The 23546-nt window shown below is 35.4% G+C and overlaps 1 protein-coding gene across 5 annotated transcripts in view; it reads left to right on the plus strand.

Annotated features, from left to right (window-relative positions):
- RPS6KC1 (ribosomal protein S6 kinase C1) overlaps window positions 1-23546 on the plus strand; it is a 216203-nt gene that overhangs the window by 144982 nt on the left and 47675 nt on the right. For 4 of the 5 annotated variants that reach the window (XM_030872990.2, XM_030872994.2, XM_030872999.2 and 1 more), the window contains one exon: window positions 22919-22966. In XM_030872990.2, the coding sequence (XP_030728850.1) occupies window positions 22919-22966 (48 nt within the window). Of the gene's footprint in view, window positions 1-22238; window positions 22328-22918; window positions 22967-23546 lie in introns of those variants that run through there. The other variant, XM_030872998.2, reaches the window with a different exon arrangement.

Below are 23546 nucleotides of genomic sequence, written 5' to 3' on the forward strand. Positions count from 1 at the left end.
TGGAAATAAAAACAAAAATAAACAAATGGGACCTAGTGAAACTTCAAAGGTTTTGCACAGCAAAGGAAACCATTAACAAGACGAAAAGACAACCCTCACAATGGGAGAAAATATTTGCAAAGGAATCAATGGACAAATGATTAATCTTCAAAATATAGAAACAGCTCATGCAGCTCAATATTAAAAAAACAAACAGCCCAATCCAAAAATGGGCAGAAGACCTAAATAGACATTTCTCCGTAGAAGACATACAGATGGCCAAGAAGCACATGAAAAGCTGCTTAACGTCGCTGTTAATTAGAGAAATGCAAATGAAAACTACAATGAGGTATCACCTCACACCAGTTAGAATGGGCATCATCAGAAAATCTACAAACAACAAATACTGGAGAGGGTGTGGAGAAAAGGGAACCCTCTTGTACTGTTGGTGGGAATGTAAATTGATACAGCCACTATGGAGAACAGTATTGAGGTTCCTTAAGAAACTAAAAATAGAATTACCATATGATGCAGCCATCCCACTACTGGGCATATACCCAGAGAAAACCGTAATTGAAAGAGACACATGCACCCCAATGTTCACTGCAGCACTATTTACAATAGCCGGGTCATGGAAGCAACCTAAATGCCCATCGACAGTTGAATGGGTAAAGAAGAAGTGGTACATATATACAGTGGAGTATTACTCAGCCATAAAAAGGAAAGAAATTGGGCTTCCCTGGTGGCGCAGTGGTTGAGAATCTGCCTGCCAATGCAGGGGACATGGGTTTAGCCCTGGTCTGGGAAGATCCCACATGCCATGGAGCAGCTAGGCCTGTGATCCACAACTACTGAGCCTGTGCCTCTGGAGCCTTTGCTCCGCAACAAGAGAGGCCACAATAGTGTAGAGGCCCACACACCGCAATGAAGAGTGGCCCCCGCTTGCCGCAACTGGAGAAAGCCCTCGCACAGAAAAGAAGACCCAACACAGCCAGAAATAAATAAATAAAATAAAGAATTATTAAAAAAAAAAAAAGGAAAGAAATTGTGTCATTTGTAGAGACCTGGATGGATCTAGAGAGTGTCATACAGAGTGAAGTTAAGTCAGAAAGAGAAAAACAAATATCGTATGTTAGCGTATATATGTGGAACCTAGAAAAATGGTACAGATGAACTGGTTTGCAGGCCAGAAATTGAGTCACAGATGTAGAGAACAAACGTATGGACACCAGGGGGGGAAAGCGTGGGGGCTGGGGTTGTGGGGTGAATTGGGCGATTGGGATTGACATGTATACACTGATGTGTATAAAATTGATGGCTAATAAGGACCCGCTGTATAAAAAAATAAATAAAATAAAATTCAAAAATTAAAAAAAATGAATCTCAAATATATGTTTTATGATTCCATTTATATATCATTCTTAAAGTCACAAAATTATATTTTCCTACTTTATTCATTTCCCATATTTCATTTATTTACAAATCCAGGTAATATAGGATAAAGACATTTAAAAAACTACTAATAAACTAGATAAGGATTAATAATTATTGCTATAATTTATTGATTTCATATTACGACAAAAGTGAGATAATCCAATATGCTTTCATATTGTTTTTGACAAATTTATTATTATTCTGTTGCAACCTTTAAGAAATCACTGCTGTGAATATTATTTATAGTAAATGTAGAGTAATTTTCACATATATAAGACAACAATACAGTTTACTACTATATTTTTAGTATGTAGTTCAAATATATAGTATATTATAAAAAGTAACAATTCTCAAATTAGAACCTGCAAATACAATATAATCATAATTTCAGTATATTATAGTATATTCAGCAGTACTATAGATGTAGATGTATTTATAATGAAGTAATTCATCACAATGGTTTTGTGTGTAGCATAGTACTAATAATGTCGCTATTGAAACCTATGTTTATAAATACTTAAAAATCACTGTAGTCCTTTTTTGCTTTTGGTCTGCCATGAAAGGATCTTGGAAGGCACCACTCCATCCTAACAACAAGTAAAAAGCTAAACAAACTGAAAAACTAAGAACTCTTCTGAGATCTACCAGAGAAGTAAAGTCATAGGGCCAATAGCTGACCCCCACATTGGAGAGACAGACATCAGATACAGAGAATCACAGGTTACTGAAGCAGAAACCCATCAGCATAAACCTCTGTGGGAAGTAGTCCCAGGGTATAAAACTGGACTGTAACTGACAAATTGGCAGAGATCCAATAGGGACAAGTTTGAGAGTTAAAAATTCCATGGGGTGTACCCTCACTTTTGTGAGTTTTGTCTCCTGGAGCTCTACCGGGTTCTCACAGTGAAGATTGGAGAAAAATCCCTTCAGGCTTCCTGAAAGGGGAAGGGGAAAAGTATACATTTTGAAATAAGCCGGAGCATTCTATTCTTATTAGAGCCTAACTGACTTGGCAGGAGGGAAATGCCAAACTCCAGTTTGGCTCTAGCTTTGTGTGTAGGGGAAGGGAAATACCCAACTCCAGTCCCCTGTAGCCATCTGGTTCCATCTAGGGCTGAGGAAAAGCTGATAGACACTTGTGAAATTCATAGTCCAGGGCCACAGGCTCACTAAAAGACTAAGACATAATCATAGGGCTATAGAATTCCTCCCCTCTCCTGTCATCTTACCACCACATTACTAAAAGAGTGTTAACTGGAGTTGCTTTCACTCAGTATATCATGTACAGATTTCAACAAAAAATTACAAGGCATACTAGATGGCAAAAACCCATAGTTTGAAGAGACAGAGCAAGAATCAGAACCAGACTCAGATATGGAGGAATGTTGGCATTATCAGGTCATGAATTTAAGAACAACTATGACTAATATACTGTATGTTCTAATAGAAAAAGTAGACAACATGCAAGAACAGATGGATAATGTATGCAGAGAGAAAGAATTTTATTCTAAGAAAGAATAGGAAAGAGAACTAGAGGTAAAAAATACTATACAGAAATGAAGGGTGCTTTTGATTGGCTCATTAGTAGACTGGACAGGTCCGAGGAAAGAATCTCTGAACTTGAGAATATGTAAATGGAAACTTGAAACTGAAAAGCAAAGGGAAAAAACACTAAAAAAAAAATGGAACAGGATACCCAAGAACTGTGGTATAACTATAAAAGGCATAATATAAGCATAAGAGGAATACTGGAAAGAGAAAAAAACAGCTTGTTCAAAATATTAATAGAAACAATGTATCCAATTATGTATAGTTATGTATGTATATATATGCTTATGTGTACTTCTGTATAAGTGCAATGAATGACAATGATACCAAGGATGAGAGAGATGGATTAAGAATATTTTGCTATTATAAGGTACTTGTACTACCTGAGAAGCAGTATAATTTTATTTGAAAGTGGAGTTAGATTAGTTGTAAATGTATATCGCAAACTCTAGGGCAAGCACTAAAGTAAAAAAAGATTTATAATTTATTTGCTAAAATGGAGAAAAAATGGAATCATATAAAATGATCAATTAAAGCCACAAATGGTAGAAGAAGAGTGGGAGGAGAAAAATAGGAAAAATAAGCAGGGCAATTAATAGAAGTAAATAATCATAAAGATCAATGGTCTAAATGTACCATTTAAAAGACAGAACTTGTCAGAGTAGATTAAAAAACAAGACCCAACTATATGTTATCTATAAGAGAGTCACTTTAAAAGACACATTAGATTAAAGGTAAAAGGTTAGGGAAAGATTTACCATGTTTACACAAATCAAAAGAAGGCAGGAATAACTATAGTAATTTCAGACAGTGCTGACTTCAGAGCAAGGTAAATTATTAGAAATTATCAGAAGCATTACATAATGATAAAAGGATCAGTTATCCAAGAAGATATAACAATCCTTAATGTGTACGTGCCTAATAATTGAGCATCAAAATACGTGAGGCAAAAAACTGATAGAACTACAAGGAGAAATAGGTAAATCTATTATAGTTGGAGTCTTCAACATCAGAAATGGACAGATCCAGTAGGCAGAAAATCATTAAGGACATAGTTGAACTCAGCAGCACTATCAATCAACATAATTGGACATAATCAACACTTACAGACTTCTTCATGCAACAATAGCATAAAATATATTCTTCTCAAGCTCACATGGAACATTCACCAAGGTAGATCACGACCACATTCTGGATCATAAAACACACGTTAACAACTTTAAAAGAGTAGAATTCTTACAATATCTGCTCTTAGACCACATGGAATTAAATTAGAAATCAGTAAAAGAAAGATAACTAGAAAATTCCCAAATACTTGGAGATTATACAACATACTTCTAAATAACACATAGGCCAAATAAAAAATCTGAAGATAAATTTCAAAATATTTTGAACTCAATGAAAAGGAAAAAATTATCAAACTTTGTGAGATGCAGTGAAAGTGGTGCTTAGAAGGAAGTTATAGCATTGAATGCATATATTAAAATTGAAGAAAGATCTAAAATCAGTCATCTAAGTTTCCATCCTAGGAAATGAGGAAAAGAAGAGAAAATTAAATACAAAGTAAACAGAAGAAAAGAATAAAAATTAGGGCAGAAATCATAGGAGTTGAAAACAGGAAATCAGTAGAGAAAATTAACAAAACTGAAAGCTGATTCTTTGAAAAGATAAATAAAATCAATAAGCCTTTATCTAGGCTAACTAAGAAAAAAGAGAGATGACACAAATTTCTAAGATCAGAAATGAAAGAGTGGACATCACTACACACATGGACATTAAAAGGGTATTAAAGGAATACTGTGAACAGCTCTGTGCACACAAAATTGATAATCTAGATGAAAAGGACCAATTCCTTGGAAGACATAGTCTGCTGAAACTCACACAAGAAATATACAATCTGAGCAGGCCTATATCTATTAAAGAAATTGAACCAATAATTAATAAGCTTCTAAAACAGAAAGCATCAAGCCAAATGGGTTCACTGGTGAGTTCCACCAAACATTTAGGGAAGACATTGTACCAGTTCTCTATGATTTCTTCCAGAAGATAGAAGTGGAGAGAATTCGTCCTAACTCAATCTCGGAGGCCAGTGCTATCCTAACACCAAAACTAAGGATATTACTAGAAATGAAAACTGTAGACCAGTATCTCTCATGACCATAGATACAAAAATCCTAATCAAAATACTAGGCAGTTGAATCTAATAATGTATAGAAAGAGCTATACACTATGACCAAGTGAGATTTATCCCATGTGTGTAAGGATGGTTTAACATTTGAAAGTCAGTTAATGCATATCAGAAGGCTAAAGAAGAAATCACATCATCATATCAATTGACTCTGAAAAAGCATTTGACATAATTCAATACCCATTCATGATAAAAACTCTCAGCAAATTAGGAATAGAGGAAAACTTGCTCAACTTGATAAAGAACATTTACAGAACTCCTATAGTTTGCATCATCCTTAATAGTGAGAAACTTGAAGTTTTCCCGCTAAGATCATGAACAAGGCAAGGATGTCCTCTCTCATCTCTCCTTTTCAACATCCTACTGGAAGTTCTCACTACTGCAATAAGACAAGAAAAGAAAATAAAAATACGAAAATTGGAAAGGAAGAAAGAAAACTTTGTTTAAGGTGACATGATTGTCTATATAAAGAAAGCACAAAAAATCTCCTGAAACTAATAAATGATTATAGGAAGGCTGCAGGACATGGTTAACGTATAAAAGCCAATCACTTTCTTATATACCATGAGTGAATAAGGGGAATTTAAATTAAAAACACAACATGACTTACATCAGCACTTCCAAAAAAATGAAATACTTAGATAGAAATCTAACAAAATATGTACAACATTATATGAGGAAAACTATAAAACTCTAATGAAGAAATTAAAGAAGAACTAAATAAATGGAGAGAGATTCCATGTTCATGGATAGGATGCCTCATTATTGTCAAGATGTCAGTTCTTCCCAGCTTGATTTATACTTTTAGTGCAATCCCAGTCAAAATCACAGCAAGTTATTTTGTGGATGTTGAGAAAATGACTGTAAATTTTTTACAGAGGAACAGAAGTCCCAGAAAATCTAACACAGTATTGAAGGAAAAGAACAAACTCAGAGAACTAATTCTACCTGAATTCAAGACTTACTATAAAGCTACAGAAATGAAGACAGTGTGGGACTGGTGAAAGAACAGACAGATCAATGGAACAGAATAGAGAGTTCAGAAATAGATCTACATGAATATAGTCTAGTGGTCTTTGATAAAGGAGTAAAGGCAATACCATGGAGAAAAGATAGTTGCTTCAACAAGTGGTACTGGAACACCACATCCAATGGACATTCACATGAACAAAGGGGACCTAGACCCAGACTTTACATCATTCAAAAAAATTAACTCAAAATGGATCATAGACATAAATGAAAACACAAAGTTATAAAACTCTTGGAAGACAACATAGGAGAAAATCTAGATGACCTTGGGCATGGCAGTGACTTTTTAGATATAACCAAAGGCATGATCCAGGAAAGAAATAATTGATAAGCTGGACTTCATTAAAATTAAAAACTTCTGCTCTGTGAAAGACACTGTCAAGATAATGAAGACAAGTTGTAGACTGGGAAAAATATTTGTAAAAGATATATATCATAAGGAATGTTACCTGGAATATACAAAGAGCTCTTAAAACCTAACAATAAGAAAATGCACAACCCAATTACAAAATGGGCTAAAGACCTTAACAGGAACCTCACCAAAGAAGATACACATACATATGGCAAATAAGCATATGAGAAGATGCTCCACATCACAGGTCATCAGGGAAGTGCAAACTAAAACAACAATGAGATACCACCACCTATCTATTAGACTGGCCAAAATCTGGAACACTGACAACACCAAATGCTGGGGAGGATGTGGAATAATAGGAACTCTCATTCATTGCTGGTTGGGAGTGCAAAATGGTACAGCCACTTTGGAAGACGGTTTGATAGTTTCTTACCAAACTAAACATATTTTTACTATATAATCCAGAAGTCATGCTCATTAGTTTTTTACCCAAATGAGTTGAAAACTTATATCTACACAAACATCTACATGTGTATATTTATAACAGCTTTATTCATCATTTCCAAAACTTGGAAGCAACCAAGATGTCCTTCAGGAGATGAATGGATAAATAAACTGTGGTACATCTAGACAATGGAAAATTATTCAGCGCTTAACAGAAATGAGCTATCAAGCCATGAAGACATGGAGGAAACTTAAATGTATGTCACTAAGTGAAAGATTCCAATCTGAGAAAGGTACATACTGTGTGATTGCAACTGTATGACATTCTGGAAAAGGCAAAAAATTATGGAGAGAGTAAAATGATCAGTGGTTGCAAGGAATTAGGAGGAGGGAGGAGGGATGAATAGGCAGAGACAGAATTTTGGGGGGCAGTGAAACTATTTTGCATGATATGGTGGGTACGTGTTGTACATTTGTCAAAAACCATTGAATGTACAGCACCACGAGTGAACTCTAATATAAATTGTGGACTTTGGTGTGTCAGTGTAGGTTCATCAGTTTCAACAAATGTACTACTGGTGCAGGATGATCATAGTAGAGGAGGCTGTGGGTGTTTGGGGACAGGAGGTATATGGGAACTCTGTACTTTCTGCTTAATTTTGTTGTGAACCAAAAACTGCTTCAAGAAGATAAGGAATAGTAAACAATAGAGCTAGATTGTGCAGATAACATTAATAACCACAAACTTAATTTAAGGGAATGTAGTTTACCCATACTTTTTATATAAGGAATAAAAATAGGCTGTGATTATAATTAATAATATCTTTAAGGAACCACATCTAGTATACCTGATTTTTTAAAACAAGGGACAACCACATGTTTGATGCACACACACTTGAGTTTTAGTTATGTTTCATAATGTTCAGTGTTGCAATATCTTATTCTGTCTCTTGTTGAAATTCACATCTTAATTATAATTAAGAGTATAAAATGAATTCTATACTTGTAAAACCCTTTATCTGCGATATTAATGTTAATATATTGGACTAATAGAGTATTTTTGTTCCAAAGAAGTCAAATTCTTTTTGTATTTAAAGTATGATTGTATAATGTATAATATATTTGTATGGTCAGTTTTATAATAGGAGAACCTAAGTAATTTCAAAATAAAGGGACAAGTTTCATTTTACCTCCTAATGGCTTGGGGTATACAATCTCAGGGTTAGAAAGGACTTTAAGGTCATCTGACCCACTGAATTACAGATCTTGTGGCCCATCTGTAGTGCCCCGTTGAATGGTATTTCAGCTTCAGGGCCTTTAATTAATTAATTAATTAATTATTTTTTTCAGGGCCTTTTATTTATTAATTTAACAAACTTGTTTTGAATGCCACCACGTAGCAGGCACTGTGTTAGGTGCTATATAAGACATGGTTCTTCTCTTTAGTCTAGCAGGAGAGATATAGGTCAGTATGTAAATTCTAAAACAGGATGGAAGGGACTGTAAAGAAGTGTGAATAAAGACAGAGCTACTTAATGTCTCAAAGTCAGTCATTCCATTTTACACAATTGAAACTCCTAGAAAGTCCTTTTTTCTCTTGAGCCAAATACTGCCTCTTTAGTCCTTAGTACTGCCCTTCTCCAATAACCAGTTTTTAGTTTTTTCAACACAGTGTGTTGTCTTTCCAATTGGTAGTGTTTTATGTTTGTTTATTCTAGTTTTAGTTTGCTTAAATTTGGCCTAAATTTCAATCTGTTGAAATATCTTTGGACCTTCCATGTACAAATTTTTGGTTTTCTCTTAGAGTTAATAAATTGCCTCGTTTTCCCCCATTTGCTTATTTTTTTCTCTGTCCCTATCATTATTTATTACTAAACTCTCTGATAAAACTTTAAAACGTCTCAATGCAGTCAGACACCTCAAATAGTACATTAGATCAGTGGTTTTCTCAGAGTCTTTTCTCTTGGATTCCTTCCTTGTTCTGATTACGTATGGATTGGTTTGTTCTCTTGGCCTTCTGCATAGCTTTCCTCATCACACTTCCACTTCTTGTAACTGTGGGAATTCTCTTCATCAGTCTTCTGTTGGGTTGGCCAAAAAGTTCATTTGGGTTTTTCCATAAAAAACCCAAACAAACTTTTTGGCCAACCCAATATATTGCATTCCAATTCCCGACCCATTGTTTTTCTTCCTCCCTTTCTCTTGCTGGAGGCCTATAGGCTCTTCTCCCTATTCTAAAATTTCACAATGATTTGTTTGGTGGGATTTTTTTTTTTCATTTGTTGAGCTGGGCATTTGGTGACCTTCAATTTGTGTAATAATCCAGATGTTTTATTAGGAGACCTAATAATGTCAGTATTTATATGCCTTAAGTTTTAGGCTATTTGGTTTTCTTAGAAAAGAACCTTTAAATCTCTTACCAAGGGATCTCGTATTGGACCAACCAGCATTCTGGGAGCCCAGTGGTTGAAGGAGGACTGATGTCCTCATCAATTTGGCATTTAGGTTTTCATATACTGCCCCTGCTTTCAGTAGCACTCTTCAATCCCTCCTTTAGCTGTCTGTAGTATCTGATTCATTCTGTTTTCTGAAACTTTTCCATCTTTTCTCATCTCCTCTCTTGTTTTCTTTGTAGTCATTATTGTATAACTTTAAACATTTCTTTACTGTTATTTAATGCAGTTTCTCTAGGGGATAGTGATCTGTATTTCAGAGAATGTTAAATTTAACACATTGTGCAGTCCTCTCAGCTTCATGGCATCCGTAATTTTGATCAGCATGTCTTTGTTGACCTTTTTCAAGTTGTTAACAAATTTTTTTCAACAAAATAGGACAAAGAATCCTGCAGATGACATATAGCTATAGAATAATTATTTCAGGTTGACCCAATACCTCCTGGGTACTGCTAGTTACAACTAAGCCATCTTTCCTTCAGCTGTTTCACATCAAAATTTAGGCATCCCAAGTTATTGTAACTTTAAAGATATACACTATTCTCTTTATCCCCCTTTTAAGACATACTGTTATTTGCCTCTAGTCTCATTTTCCTCTGGTTCATTATCAACACTGTTGCCAGAATAATTCATAACACTGATACTTTAGGAAAGTGATTTTTCAAAAACGAATAACTCTCTTGCTTAAAAGTCTTTAATACCTTCACATAGAATTTTAGGATAATGTTCAAATTTCTTAGCTAAGCCTACAAAGACCATTCCCAGACCACCTCAACATGCTGTCTTGGTTACAGCCCTGTGGAACTTGTAAGATACACAAGGTGTCATGTTTTACACCCCTCTACCTGGAGTGACTTTACCTTTCCTTCCTCACTTAATTTGTCTCATTCTTAATTATTGTCTTCTTTTGGAAGGCTCCCTTGCTTACTTACCTCTACGGTCTAATGTAAATATCTTTTGCTGTGTCCTTTTAATGCCTTGAACCTATCTGTCATAGCATTCATCCATATTGTATGGTAGTTCTTGATATTATTTCTATGCCTCCTCCAACAAGCCTTCATATGCCTCAAATACCAAGTATTTTCCTCCTTCTTTCCTAAAAATTAACATTTTTATATATTTTTGTACAGTATTCACAGACATCTATAGAAAAGATAGTCTAAATCCTGTGCAGAAGATATGTGTCTTTGGAGAATAAGCCTCTATAACATGTCAAACACCAGCTTGGTGACTATATCTTATTTAATTTTGTATTTTTAACATTTAGCATAGTGACTTAAAAACAGCAGATACTCAATATATATGTATTGAAAAAAATGAATGAATGAATGAATGAATGATACCTCTTTACTCACATTATCTTAAAAAAGGTAGGGACCATTTATTCTAATTGGCCTGCCTCCTCACCATTTCTCTCCAGGTCTTTTCCATTTCTATTTTCTCATTTATTCATTCATTCATTCAGCAAATATTTGTTGAGCTCCTGCTATATGTCAAGTGTGATAATAGCCACTGGAGATACAATGGTGAATAAAACACCTAATCTCTACCCTCTCAGAGTTTATAATTCAGTGGGAAATAGCAGTTACAATACAGTGTGAAACTGCTTTGGGTGAAGGAAGTACACTAGGGTATTGTGAGAACATGTAGGAGGGGTGCCTAGCTTGGGGCTCTCCAGAGGCTTCTTAGAAGCAAAACAAAGACATGAGGAATGAGTAGGGTTTAGCTCCTAGAATAGAGTTTCAGGCTAAAGGAATTGTGGGACACTCAGCGCATGCTTTCTTTCTAGCTTCTTCAACTCTTTGAATTCTTCCTTTTTTCCTTCCTGCCCACCTATGTTTAGTCCATTCTTCGAGACTTAGCTGAAAGCTTATCTCCGCCTTAACTGTAATACTCATCTTTCCTTTCTTTGAATTAACACAACTTAGCATTCAGTTGTGTATTATTTTAGCTTGTATGCCTTTAGTTGCCTTAAATATCTTGTTAACCTGTCCTAGAGGGCAGAAACTATAACTTATCCTTCTTTATTTTCTCTGATAATGCCTAACTAAATACAGTGCTGTCCATGCAGTAAGGATTTAACAAATGTTTGCTGAATAGTTATAAAGGGGACAAAAATAGATACATGTGTTTTAAGATTTCAAATACTCTGTGAGTCTGTACCTCAAAATATACTACACGTTCAGGATCAGAGCAAGAAGAGTAGTTTTGAAAACTGTCAAAACATTCATCCTCCTCCCTTTTTCACCCTCTCTCACAGAATACACCTGTAGATTGTTGGCAGGGAAATTGTTGCAGTCGATGAAATTATCAGTTTGAGAATGAGTGTTGTGTCTTTGTGTTTCATATACACTTTAAAATATTTTGGAATTTTTTAGAACATTAACACATTGTATTCTTCTACTAAATAAAATTTCTAGTCATATTAAAACATTGTTAAATTTTGACCAGTACCAGAATTTCAACTCCATCTGCTACAAAAGTGCAACACTCATTTAAAACACTTAAAAATAATAACATTTAAAGCTTTTTTGCCCTTGAAGCATTTTCTTCCGAATTGGAATCAGGCTATCTCTGACATTGGCAACTTAGTTGGATATGTATTGATTGGCTTGAAGATGTAGCCTCTGTGTCCGTCTGTTATCCTTATAAGATAGCATTTACTGAGTACACACTGCACCAATTTTGAACACTATATGAAAACTATGTGGACATATTTGCTGCTCTTTAGGGACTTATTTCAGTTTCCAGGGCCTATAAATTTATTTGAGCATATTTATGGAACACACTTAGCAGCAGAATGAAAATATTAAACCAGAGTATGAATGGACATAGTTTTTATATCAGCACCAGAGTATTAGGTGTTTCTAGCAAATGCAAATAAGAAGGATCTAAAGCTAAATACAGCAGACTATACTTATAATTGAATTAATTTTCATCTAAATTTAACAGTGTCAAGTCATTATCCCAAGTGAAGTTCAGAATTCAAACCAAAGAGAACAAATGGTTTCATTATGGTATTGAATGACATAAACTGAATTTGGGCCTATAAACCCAGAACTTCAGAGTTTTTACCTCTCTTTAGCATAATCTCTTTGTGGCCTTGGGCAAGTTGCTTTGCAAAAACAGAAAACAGACAAACAAAATGAGGATGACAAAGGTGTAGAGATCTAGCTTTTAAAGCATTTGGATCTGAGAAGAGCCTCCTAAGTGGATGTTTTTCCTAGCTCTTCAGCATTTCTGTTTTAAACTCGATTTCTCTGTTTTTTTATATTCTGCCTTCTGCTATATTTATATCCTATTTTCTTACAAAGACACACCATGTCCTTTGGAAGCATGTTTTATGAAGTAATAGATGTGTAGGCCTAGGATTTGAAAAATTATACAAAGTAAAACTTTTTTCATATATGTAAAAAAGACATTTCTGTGATAGGTTTATTGTTCACTAAATCGTTAACCTCACATCCTAGTATGAAACATCATTGAGGAATGGCTCACATTCATTGACATTTGGGTAACAGGAATATGAGATTTAAAATTCATATTTGTGGTTGAAATAATTACTCCCTGGATTATTTTCTGGAGAATCACATGTATTTTGCATTGCCCTAAGGCAGGACTAGATTTAGCTATTCGCCTAAGGATAAATAATCCAGGTGTTGGCCAAGTGACTTTTAGAGAAACATTTTTTTTTTTGATGTGGACCATTTTTAAAGTTTTTATTGAATTTGTTACAATATCGCTTCTGTTTTTATGTTTTGGTTTTTTGGCCACAAGGCATGTGAGAGCTCAGCTCCCCAACCAGGGATTGAACCTGCACCCCCTTCACTGGAAGGCGAAGTCTTAACCACTGGACCACCAGGGAAGTCCCGAGGAACATCTTTAAAATCCTTTTTATCTTTTCTGATCCTGATAAAACAATCTTTGCCAACCATATTTCAATGCCCCTTGGAGGAATGAAACAATGTGGGAATGACTGGCCTTTGAATTTTGAGTAAATTACTTGTATTTGCAAATCTCTTTAGCACCACCAAAATATGCTTATTTTCTTTTTTTAATGTTATGATTCATAACATTATAATCATAATGTTATGAATCATAACATCTTGGAAGATAAAGTTACTTTGGTAACATTTACTCTATTTTTAGCTATCACAATGACAAACTGTGATCTTTTAAAAAATCATCATGATTATTATTGAAGTTACTAAGTATACAGAGGCATGAATTGTGTTCTTGTGGAGCATACACACACAACAGTATTGTATTTGATTACAGAAACTGTAGATAGTTGTGCTCAACAGGTTGTGTTCAATTTAAATAGAGGTCAGGACAAATGGGCTTTGTTATGACAGTTCTTAGGGTACATGAATGTTTAATAATGCCCTAGTTTTAAATTAATTTATAACTAATTCGCTGTGGAAGCTTGGAAGAATTTTTAAAAATCAGGATTAAGATTAGAATGAATGCAAACTAAATGTATCTTCTGCCATTTTAAAATCAAGAATTAAAAGATGCTTTATATATTCTAAAAAATACTTTCTATATTGCTTTTCTTCTAACTACATTAAAGATACCAAAAAAAACAACCCAGGAATCAAAGATGATGTATAAGAAAATTTCATATAAGTGCATTTCTTCTAAGATGAATATATAGCTAGGTTCTTGAGATTATCTGTTTGTAGTAATTTAAAAGAAACCACAGTATTTTGTTTCTACATGAGGTATTGTGGTGAATATAATCATTACCTTAAACAAATGACATTTTTGAGTAGCCAGAAATCAGGATTTTTAATTGCTATTTTGTGGATTTTATAAAACCTCATCTCAAAGTGCATTTACCTTGCGTAACATTTGGATTGTGGATATGATGGTACACAGAAAACAAACCTTTCAAAGCAAAGTACCTTATTTAATGACTACCTAAAAATATATATATATACCTTTATTATTATTTCATAGATTGAACACACCCTTCAATTTATATTTCATTTTATTTATTGTATGCTTGCTTTGTATAAAATTATAGGGGATTTAAAAAAACTAGCCACTTCTCCCCTTTTTTTAAAGGAAAAAATCAGCACATTTACTTAAGTAAATTCCATTAGAGGTAGTATTTCTCTTGTCTTTTTGTTCAGCCACTGGAGTCCCTTGTGACCTTGGGTATGTATTCTAAGAGGTGACTGATGGTTCGTGATGTTCTGAATTTTCTGGTAGCTTGCCTGTTGCCTGCCTCTAGGTTTGTCATCACCCTTATGCTGGCTTACACAGTATTCCTTCAGTCTCTTATCTCCAGGCTTTGATGCATATGTTCTGAAGGTGGCCACAGTGACTTTGGGTAGCAGCAGATGGTGAACCTTCAGGCTGCCACCGGCTATACTGGTGTTAAGTTGGAAAGTTAACGTTTGATGAAGAATCAGTAGTGCATATGAAAGAGCTTTCGCTGCTGAAATATCTTTTAATTAAAAAATTAGCATACTCAAACCTTTGTAAATGTCTGGGCATTTAAAGAAATCTAAAATTAGTTGTTTTCTTATACAGGAATTCGTTACTTACCAGTTTAGATTTGTGTTGCTTGCTAGTCCTACTGTGGTTCTTCTCCCCTGCCCCTGCCCCAGCCCCAATATGCTTGTAGTTAAGGCAGATAAAAGAATTATGTAAACTGAACTGGGATGTTTTTGGGAGTTAAATGTGTTTGGATAAACATTTAAAGTATATATATATATATTATTTTACATTTCCTTATTTTATTATTATTTTTAACATCTTTATTGGAGTATAATTGCTTTACAATGGTGTGTAAAGTATATTTTGATTTATGGTAATTTGGAATTTAATAATTGGAAAGAAATGTGGATCTTACGTACTACTTCCATAGAATCCTAGTAGATTAGTTCTGTGGTTCCTACCTTTGAAGATACTTCTAGCTTATATAGAAGCCTAAAGAACCTAGCCCGCTTCAAAAAGATATTTCTCCTTGCTCTGAGTTGGTTGGTGATGTTTTGGCTTTGCTATCAGTCCACAAAGCAGTACCCTTTTTTTGTGTATGGTACGTGGGCCTCTCACTGCTGTGGCCTCTTCCATTGCGGAGCACAGGCTCCGGACGCGCAGGCCCAGCGGCCATGGCTCACGGGCCCAGCCGCTCCGCGGCATGTGGGATCCTCCCGGACCGGGGCACGAACCTGCGTCCCCTGCATCGGCAGGCGGACTCCCAAACACTGCGCCACCAGGGAAGCCCCAGCAGTACCCTTTTTGATTGTTTGTTCACTTAGTTCATGATATTGTGCTATGTTGGAAGTTCTACCACAAATAAAACACTGGTAAGACTCCAAATAATTTTTTTCTGTTCCCTTTACATCACAGGGGTACCTTTTATGCTTTGCTGAAAATAGATTCTTGAGAGTAGTAAATGAAAATGCCCTTTAGGATAGAGTTGTAAGTATCCATGTCAAATTTTACTTTTCATACTTCAGTTCTTATCAGTGAAACAACTTTTGTGAGCATGACCATTAAAAACAGATTGATTTCGTGGCATAACAGGTGAGAAGTTCCTCTACACAGTCTGTTCATGCTGATGCTCCTGATGCTGCAACTTCTCATGGACAGAAGTGGCAGGCTGAGTATCTTTTGCTTTTGGAGTTGCTGGGCAATGGTACAGGGAACATTGCTAGCCTTCTGATGTCAAAGAAAGAGAAAGTTAGACCCCAGTGGGGAGAATTGTTGGTATTAAAGGTCACCTAGTACTCTTTGTTTTCTGGTAGTTAAATTTTTTATAAGATTATCTCATGAGCATAAGGTATGGAATTAACAATCAACAGTAGAAATACATTTTGAATATTCTAAGCATATAAAATGAGATGGGTTTTAGCAATAAATATAAATAACATTTGATTATCATCCTGTGGTATTGACAGGGAGAGCAAAGGTTTAGTGCTTTAGGTTTGTTGTTCAAAACCATTTCTACAGAAGAATAACACTACTAGCTCCTATGAAGCTGCCAAGATGAGTTTAGTTAGTAACTCATCTAATAGTGGTCAAGTTAAGTGTGGACTTTTTTTAAAAAGAGAGTACAGTAAGTATAATCATATTTATCTGGAACTATGTTGAAAAAGACTCTCTAACTTGTGGAATTGGGCTTCTCTGTTTTCTCTGGCTTCTTTATTATGTTTATTCCGTTCTTTTCTGGTATGTTTGTTTATGTGTGAATTCCCAGCAGTATAACTTGCACAATTGAAGTCCATTTAGATGACATCCTGTCAACACGAATGGTACTGTGACACCATTAAGGGAAACGCTGTTTGTCTGGTATGGCTATCTCTGTAAGCTTTTCTTAAACATTAAAAAAAAAAACTTTTATTAATTGTTCTGGAGTCCTGTGAAGTAACTGGTGCCAAAGCAGAGATAGATATTCCCTCAGATAACCCAGGTAGTCTTTCTTTTTAAAGGAATTGGAGTTGAATTTACTTTTAGAGACTTACAGACTTTGAATGTCAACCTTTAAATTAAGTATCTAAAAAAATTAAATGGGTGGCACATCATCTTCACTGAAGGGAACTATCCATAATTCCTCACCACAATCATAGTGTCTTTATTGCTATTTGTCTCTTTTCTTTTCTCCAAATTTATTTTTCATATGCTTAAAAAAAACTCATCATTTGATACTTTTGATATATTCCCCAACCTCTCCTATCTTTCCAGAGATGGTACCTAGTTAAATATTGGGCTTTCCCCATTCTAGTTAACAAAATTGACTTATAATCAATTGGAGCTTTTCCCGCTACTGTTGCAAAAGAAGAGTAGGCAAGTCTCATTGTGCTGGTGGAATTGAGGAGCAGATGAGGCTAATCCTAAAGGCATAAGTTGTCTGGTTTTTTGTTTTTTTTCCCAGTTAGGAACAGTGATTCTATATATTACCACGGGCAAAGATGAAGTAATCTCTCCTGTTAGACCATATGCTAATATAGTGCTGATAAGTAAGTGTGAAAAATGAAAGGGAAAAATACATTACTTGTATTCTTTCCAAAAGGTATGATATCCAAGATAATTATTTCATGACAGGTTTAGTTATAGTACTTGTTTTATCATGAAACAAAAGATGGTTTTAGGAGTCTTTTATTGGGAAGACAATTGTATCACTTAGTACCAAATTAGACTTTTGTCTTTATAAAGGTGAGCAAACCCATGAAGCAGTTTTTAAATTGATATGTTCTAGTCCACAAATGAACGAATTCTGTTTGAGGGTTAAAGAAGCTATTATTTTGTCCTTTATGCTGACAGCTTCATTACAGATTGGCCTGCTGTTGGCATTAAAAAAATGTTTGGCTCCTTATGATCTCTGTGCATGCAACTATAATATTAATGCAGCGCCATAGCACTGTTCATTAAGAAATGACTCTAAATGAGGTTGAAGCGTGTAAATTTGGAAAGATACAGGTGTTAAATGCAGTCGTTTCTCTTTGTATACAGCCGCATGGCTAATAATTTCCAAGTGGCTAAAGCTCTTGTTAGCAGGAGTGCTGGTGTGTTAAGAATGGCTCTATAAATAACTTTAAGAACTGAAGTTGAAGGTGCTTCTTTTAAAGACTACTGTTAACTAAACATTATTGCCAAACAGATGGAAAGCATTCACCAGCCTGATGTTTTTAGGTCTAATTATATTATCACCAGCCCTGTACGGCTCAGTTGAAGAGGTGTATCCAGAGGCCAATTTATAATCATTTAGTGAACACCTGTTTGGGAGAAATTGACAGTCAAAGGGCACATTTAAAAAAAATCACGTATGTTCTTGTGTTTATTGCCTCAATGTGAACATTGTCTAGTTGCAGACAAACTTGGAGAAGAAAGTAAATGTAAACAAAGCAGCCCTTCTCAGCCATGTTTATCGATCTTAATTTGGCCTTTTTATCGGATCCACTTCATGCTTCATGGCTAAGTGAGACCAGCAAAGAGATATCACTCCTGATTTATGCAGGTACATTCTGTTCAGTCGATTAAGAAGTTTCTGGTAGAAAAAAGTTCTTTGCTTTGTACAGCTTCCTTACCTTTTACCTAGTGAAACGTTTTCTGTTTCACATATAAGTGTGTTATTTAAATTAGGATTGGAATCTGATGAATAGCTTAAAAGAGTCATAACTTGATGTGAAAACAGATGAGATTTAAGGAATACTGAATGTCTTCACAGACTCAGTAGATGTTTATTGAGCCCTCCTTTACAGAAGTGTACCCCCTTTTGCACTCATGATATGTTAATTTAACTGTCAAGGTTCAAGTTCTTTGAATGTGCTTCCATGCCTAGGAGGTTCAAGATTGGTGGTGAATATAGCTCCGAGGGAAATTATGGGCAAGTAGGTCTACCCTCTCTGAAAATAGTTCAAAACCTGATGATCCTACTAACTCTTTCATTTTAGTGTTTTTCCTTCTTCTGACATACTTCTCTTTGGAAAGACATGTATATGTTGCCTCCATTTTCTTATCACCCATTACTAACTCAGAGTAGTTGGCTTCTGTCCCCACCAGTTGACTACATGATGTAGTATTGAAAGTTATGAGCGACTTCCCAACTGCCTTAGGCAGTAGTCCCTTCTTAGTCCTCATTCTTCATGGCTTCTCTTTGTTGTTTGGCACAGGTGATTACTCTCATTTTAAGCATTCTCTTTTCCTGATGTCTGAACCACTATATTTTCTGGGGTTTTTGGAGTATTTCTCACTGTACTTTTGGTTGTTATCGTATTATATACCCTCAATATTCCAGCTATGTATACACAGACATAAATAGTATAGTTTAGCAGTTAAAGAGGAAGAGCCCTGGAGCCAGATTGCTGGGTTTAAATTTCACCTCTAGCACGTCTTAGCTTTGTGAGCATGGGCAGGTTAACAGTTTTATGTTTGTTTTCTCCTCTGTAACATTGGTTAACAAAAGTATATCTACCTTGGAACGTCCCTGGCTGTTCAGTGGTTAAGACTGCGCTTCCACTGCAAGGGGCGCGGGTTTGATTCCTGGTTGGGCAACTAAGATCCCACATGCCGTGTAGTGTGGCCAAAAAGGAAGAAAATAGAGTATACCTACCTCATTGGATTGTTAAATGAATTATGTGATTTAATTCCTTAACCCCCATCACAGTGCCTGCTGTAAAGTGAGCATTCCATTGGGGTACTTCCTCATGTCTTTAGCTGTTATTTTTATGGAGATTGCTCAGTTACTGTACATCTTTAGTCCTGACTTATTTTCTAAGCTGCATTCCCAAATTGCTGTCTACCTTCCAAACTTTTACACCTAAATTCATTCACATATGTTTATTGAACAATTACTGTGGGAGATGGATAGGTTATGTGTTGGAGGAAATACAATTTCTGCCCTGTATTAGCTTTCTATCGCTGCATTACAAATTACCACAAACTTTGCAGCTTAAAACAACTAAATTTATTATGTCAAAGTTCTTTGGGTCAGAGGTCTGACATGGATTGCTTTGGGCTAAAATCAAGGTGCTGGCAGGGCTGCATTCCTTACTGGAGACTGGGAGAAAATCCACTTTCAAGCTCGTTCAGGTTGTTGGCTGAATTCTTTTCTTTGTGGCTGTAGGACTGTGGTTGCTGGCTCTCAGCCAAGGGTTGGTCTTTGTTCCTAGAAGCTGCCTGCTCCTTCTCATGCTTGCTGTGAGCTCCTAGAGGGCTCTTTCCAGTGCTTACGTGTGGACCTCTGTATCCAGCAACAACACGTCCCTCTCATACTTCGAATCCCTCTGATTTCCCCTTCTGCCGTATCATTTTTGTGCTCTCCAGTTCTGGACAGAGACAGTTCTCTAAGGGGTCATGTGATTTGATTAAGCCAAGTCAGATAATCCAGGGTAATCTGTTTTAAGGTCTGTACCCTAATTACATCTGCAGAGTCCTTTTTGCCAGTAACATAACATATTCACAAATTATGGAGATTAAGATATGAGTGTCTTTGGCAACTGTTATTCTGCTTAAACATGCTGATAAAAAGCTTGAAATTTGGTTGGGATATAGACAAGTGACCAAATAAAACCAAATTGAAGAGGCTGGTACCATATACAGTGGGAGAACAAAGGAAGAAAATGTCAGTGACCTTTGAGCTGAATATGGAAAGATAAGTGCTTGTTTGATAAGGGGCTGGGTGAACATTTCAGGGAGAAGAAGCAATAATAGTGATAGCAATAATAGTAATAACTGGCTGTACCAAGCAGTTTTAAAGATTATCTCACTGAAATTCTCACAAATGGTAGATACTATTATTATCTACCATTATAGCTTCTACAGATGGAGCTATACTATCTTCACATGTGGAGTAGGAATGGTAAAACTATCTTATTGGGTAATTGAAGGAATTAACAGTGATTACACATGACTAAAGCATAGCACATATTAAACACTTAAAACATGGTAGGCGAAAGAGAGTAGAAGGTGGAGGAGAGAAATACTTAGGAGGTAGAATTGACTGGACTTGGTCACTGGTTATGAAGGTGGGGGGCAGGGGAGAATTCACGGTGACTTAGGGAGCTTTTTGATTTGGGGGTGTTCCATGGGTGGTGGTGGTATTCAATATGGTAAGAGGTGAAGCGGGATTTTGTTTTAGTTTTAGTGGGGACAGGGCTTTGGGAAGAGGAAGAGATGAGTTTAGGAGGTATCTGTGGGAATATTCAATTGAAATTAAATGGAGTTAAAGAATATAGGTCAAGCACTCAGAAGAGGGGTCAAAGATGAAGTTGTCACTATTACTTAAAATTCATCAGGTCTTAAACAGGTTCCTCTTTGTAACTCCCGTTTCTTCTCACCATTCTTTTATTTATTTATGTATGTATGTATGTTATTTATTTATTTGACATCATTATTGAGGTATAGTTGCTTTACATTGTTGTGTTAGTTGCTGCTGTATAACAAAGTGAATCAGCTGTATGTATACATATATCTCCATATCCCCTCCCTCTTGTGTCTCCCTCCCACCCTCCCTATCCCACCCCTCTAGGTGGTCACAAAGCTCCGAGCTGATCTCCTTGTGCTATGTGGCTGCTTCCTGCTAGCTCTCTATTTTACATTTGGTAGTGTATATATGTCCATGCCACTCTCTCACTTTGTCTCAGCTTCCCTTTCCCCCTCCCCATGTCCTCAGGTCCATTCTCTACATCTGCGTCTTTATTCCTGTCCTGACCCTAGGTTCTTCAGAACACTTTTTTTTTTTTTAGATTATATATATATGTGTTAGCATATAGTATTTTTTTTTCTCTTTCTGACCATTCTTTTATTTTTCTAAGCTTAATATCTTCTTTTACCCTTGACTTCCAACTCTCTGGAGGGGGTGGGGAAAAAAAGCCCTGTTTACAGTGTTTGCAGATTTCTGTGGTGTAAATTCTCCCGCGATGGCCCATTTCGGACTCTGGCTGCTTTTGTGCTACAACAGCAGAGTTGAACAGCTGCAACAGAGACCGTGTGGGCCTGCAAAGCCTTAAATATTTACTACCTGCATATTTACAGGAAAAGTTTGCCAACCTCTGCTATAGTGTTTCTCCAAAACGATAAGATTAACATAATATAAAATATATAATATAAATATTAAAATGTTTATAAAATATAAACTGTAAATATGGTAGCATAATTCCCTATCTCTGTTCACTCTTTTTTTCACCACGATGGGTGCAGGGGGAGTGGATAGTTTGAGGGGGCAATGTGTGAGATTATGAGGGGTCTTGAGGTCATTGTTTTTTTTTTTTTTTCTTTTTTTGAGATCATTGTTTTGAATGTGTGCTTTTTCTCTGAATGAGAAGTGACATGATATAACTTATGTTTTTAAAAGCAAACCCTGCCTGCTATTTTGAGAATAGACCATAGGGCAGCAAAGATGGAAGCAGAGAAATCTGTTGGGACACCATTGTTATAATCCAGGTAAATCTTTGTTTCATTCAGGGTAATAGCTGTGGAAGTGGTGAGGTGAGTTCAGATTGTGGATACAATTTGAAGATAGAGCTGGCAGGATTTGCTGATGAGAAAAGAGGAGTTAAGGATGAGTCCAGGATGGAGAAGTAGCACCAGAAGGGTGCCTTGGGTTAGAGCCTGGGTTATTGAGATCACATTGTAGCAAGTTGCTACATTAGAGGTTTTAGGAAGAAAACTGAGACTTCAATATCTGTAAAAAAAAAATTTTTTTTTACTTTTTTAAAACCATATATGTTTCATGAGGAAAAGTTCTTTTTCTAAAATAATTCTTCCTTTTCGAAATATATTTTAAAAATAAATCTAGGAAAATGTAGTAGTGTTTCTAAAATATGGTATTTTTAGAAAGGAAACACACTTTTAGATAAGACTGTTTTAATCCTGTGATTTGGCGACTTAAAAAAAAAATCAATTCAGAAATTAACAATTTTGGCAGAGTCAATTTCAACACTTCCCCCAAACCTTTAAAGTATAGTTTCAAAAAGTTATGAGTTCATGTTTCATTGTATTGTAAATAGGTTATTACTCATGTCTTTTATGTAGGTTTTACTTGTAATGGACACAAGGACAGAACAGACATTCATTCTAAAAGTAAGTAGAATTTTTCTGTTTAATGAATTTAGAAATTTATTTTCAAATTATACTTCTGAAAGAAAATATTTAATTTTTTTCTGGGTGTTTGAATGTTCTTTTATGTTTGCAGTGATCTGTATTTATTTTACTTTGTGTCCTTCCATCACAGTGGATAAATACTCTATAGCATACATTTAAAAAGAGGCTTAGGTTATAGAGTATGGAGGAAATAATTTGGATAAGTTGAAGACTCATTTTATGCTGTTTAAATGTGTAGTGTATAATTTAAATACATCTCTAGTACATTTTGCATAATATGTGAAGACCACACGCAGTCATACCTTTGATTATGATTATAGTTCTTAAGAGCTGAAATGTTGCCTTAAAGTCTTTGTTACAGGTATTTGGGAAAGTGTTATCTACATCCCTGGCCCTGTCTTTTTTCTAAATTCAATTTTGATTGTCTGTATTACTCAATTTGTAATTAAATGAATAAAGGAAGAAAACCCCCTCAATTTTGTAATTTCAAAATCATATTTGAAGTGGATTGTGGTAGTACATATTCTAAAAATATCCTCATTTAAGCATTTCCACAGCA

This window comes from Globicephala melas, chromosome 1, assembly GCF_963455315.2.
Source record: "Globicephala melas chromosome 1, mGloMel1.2, whole genome shotgun sequence".
NCBI lineage: Eukaryota > Metazoa > Chordata > Mammalia > Artiodactyla > Delphinidae > Globicephala > Globicephala melas.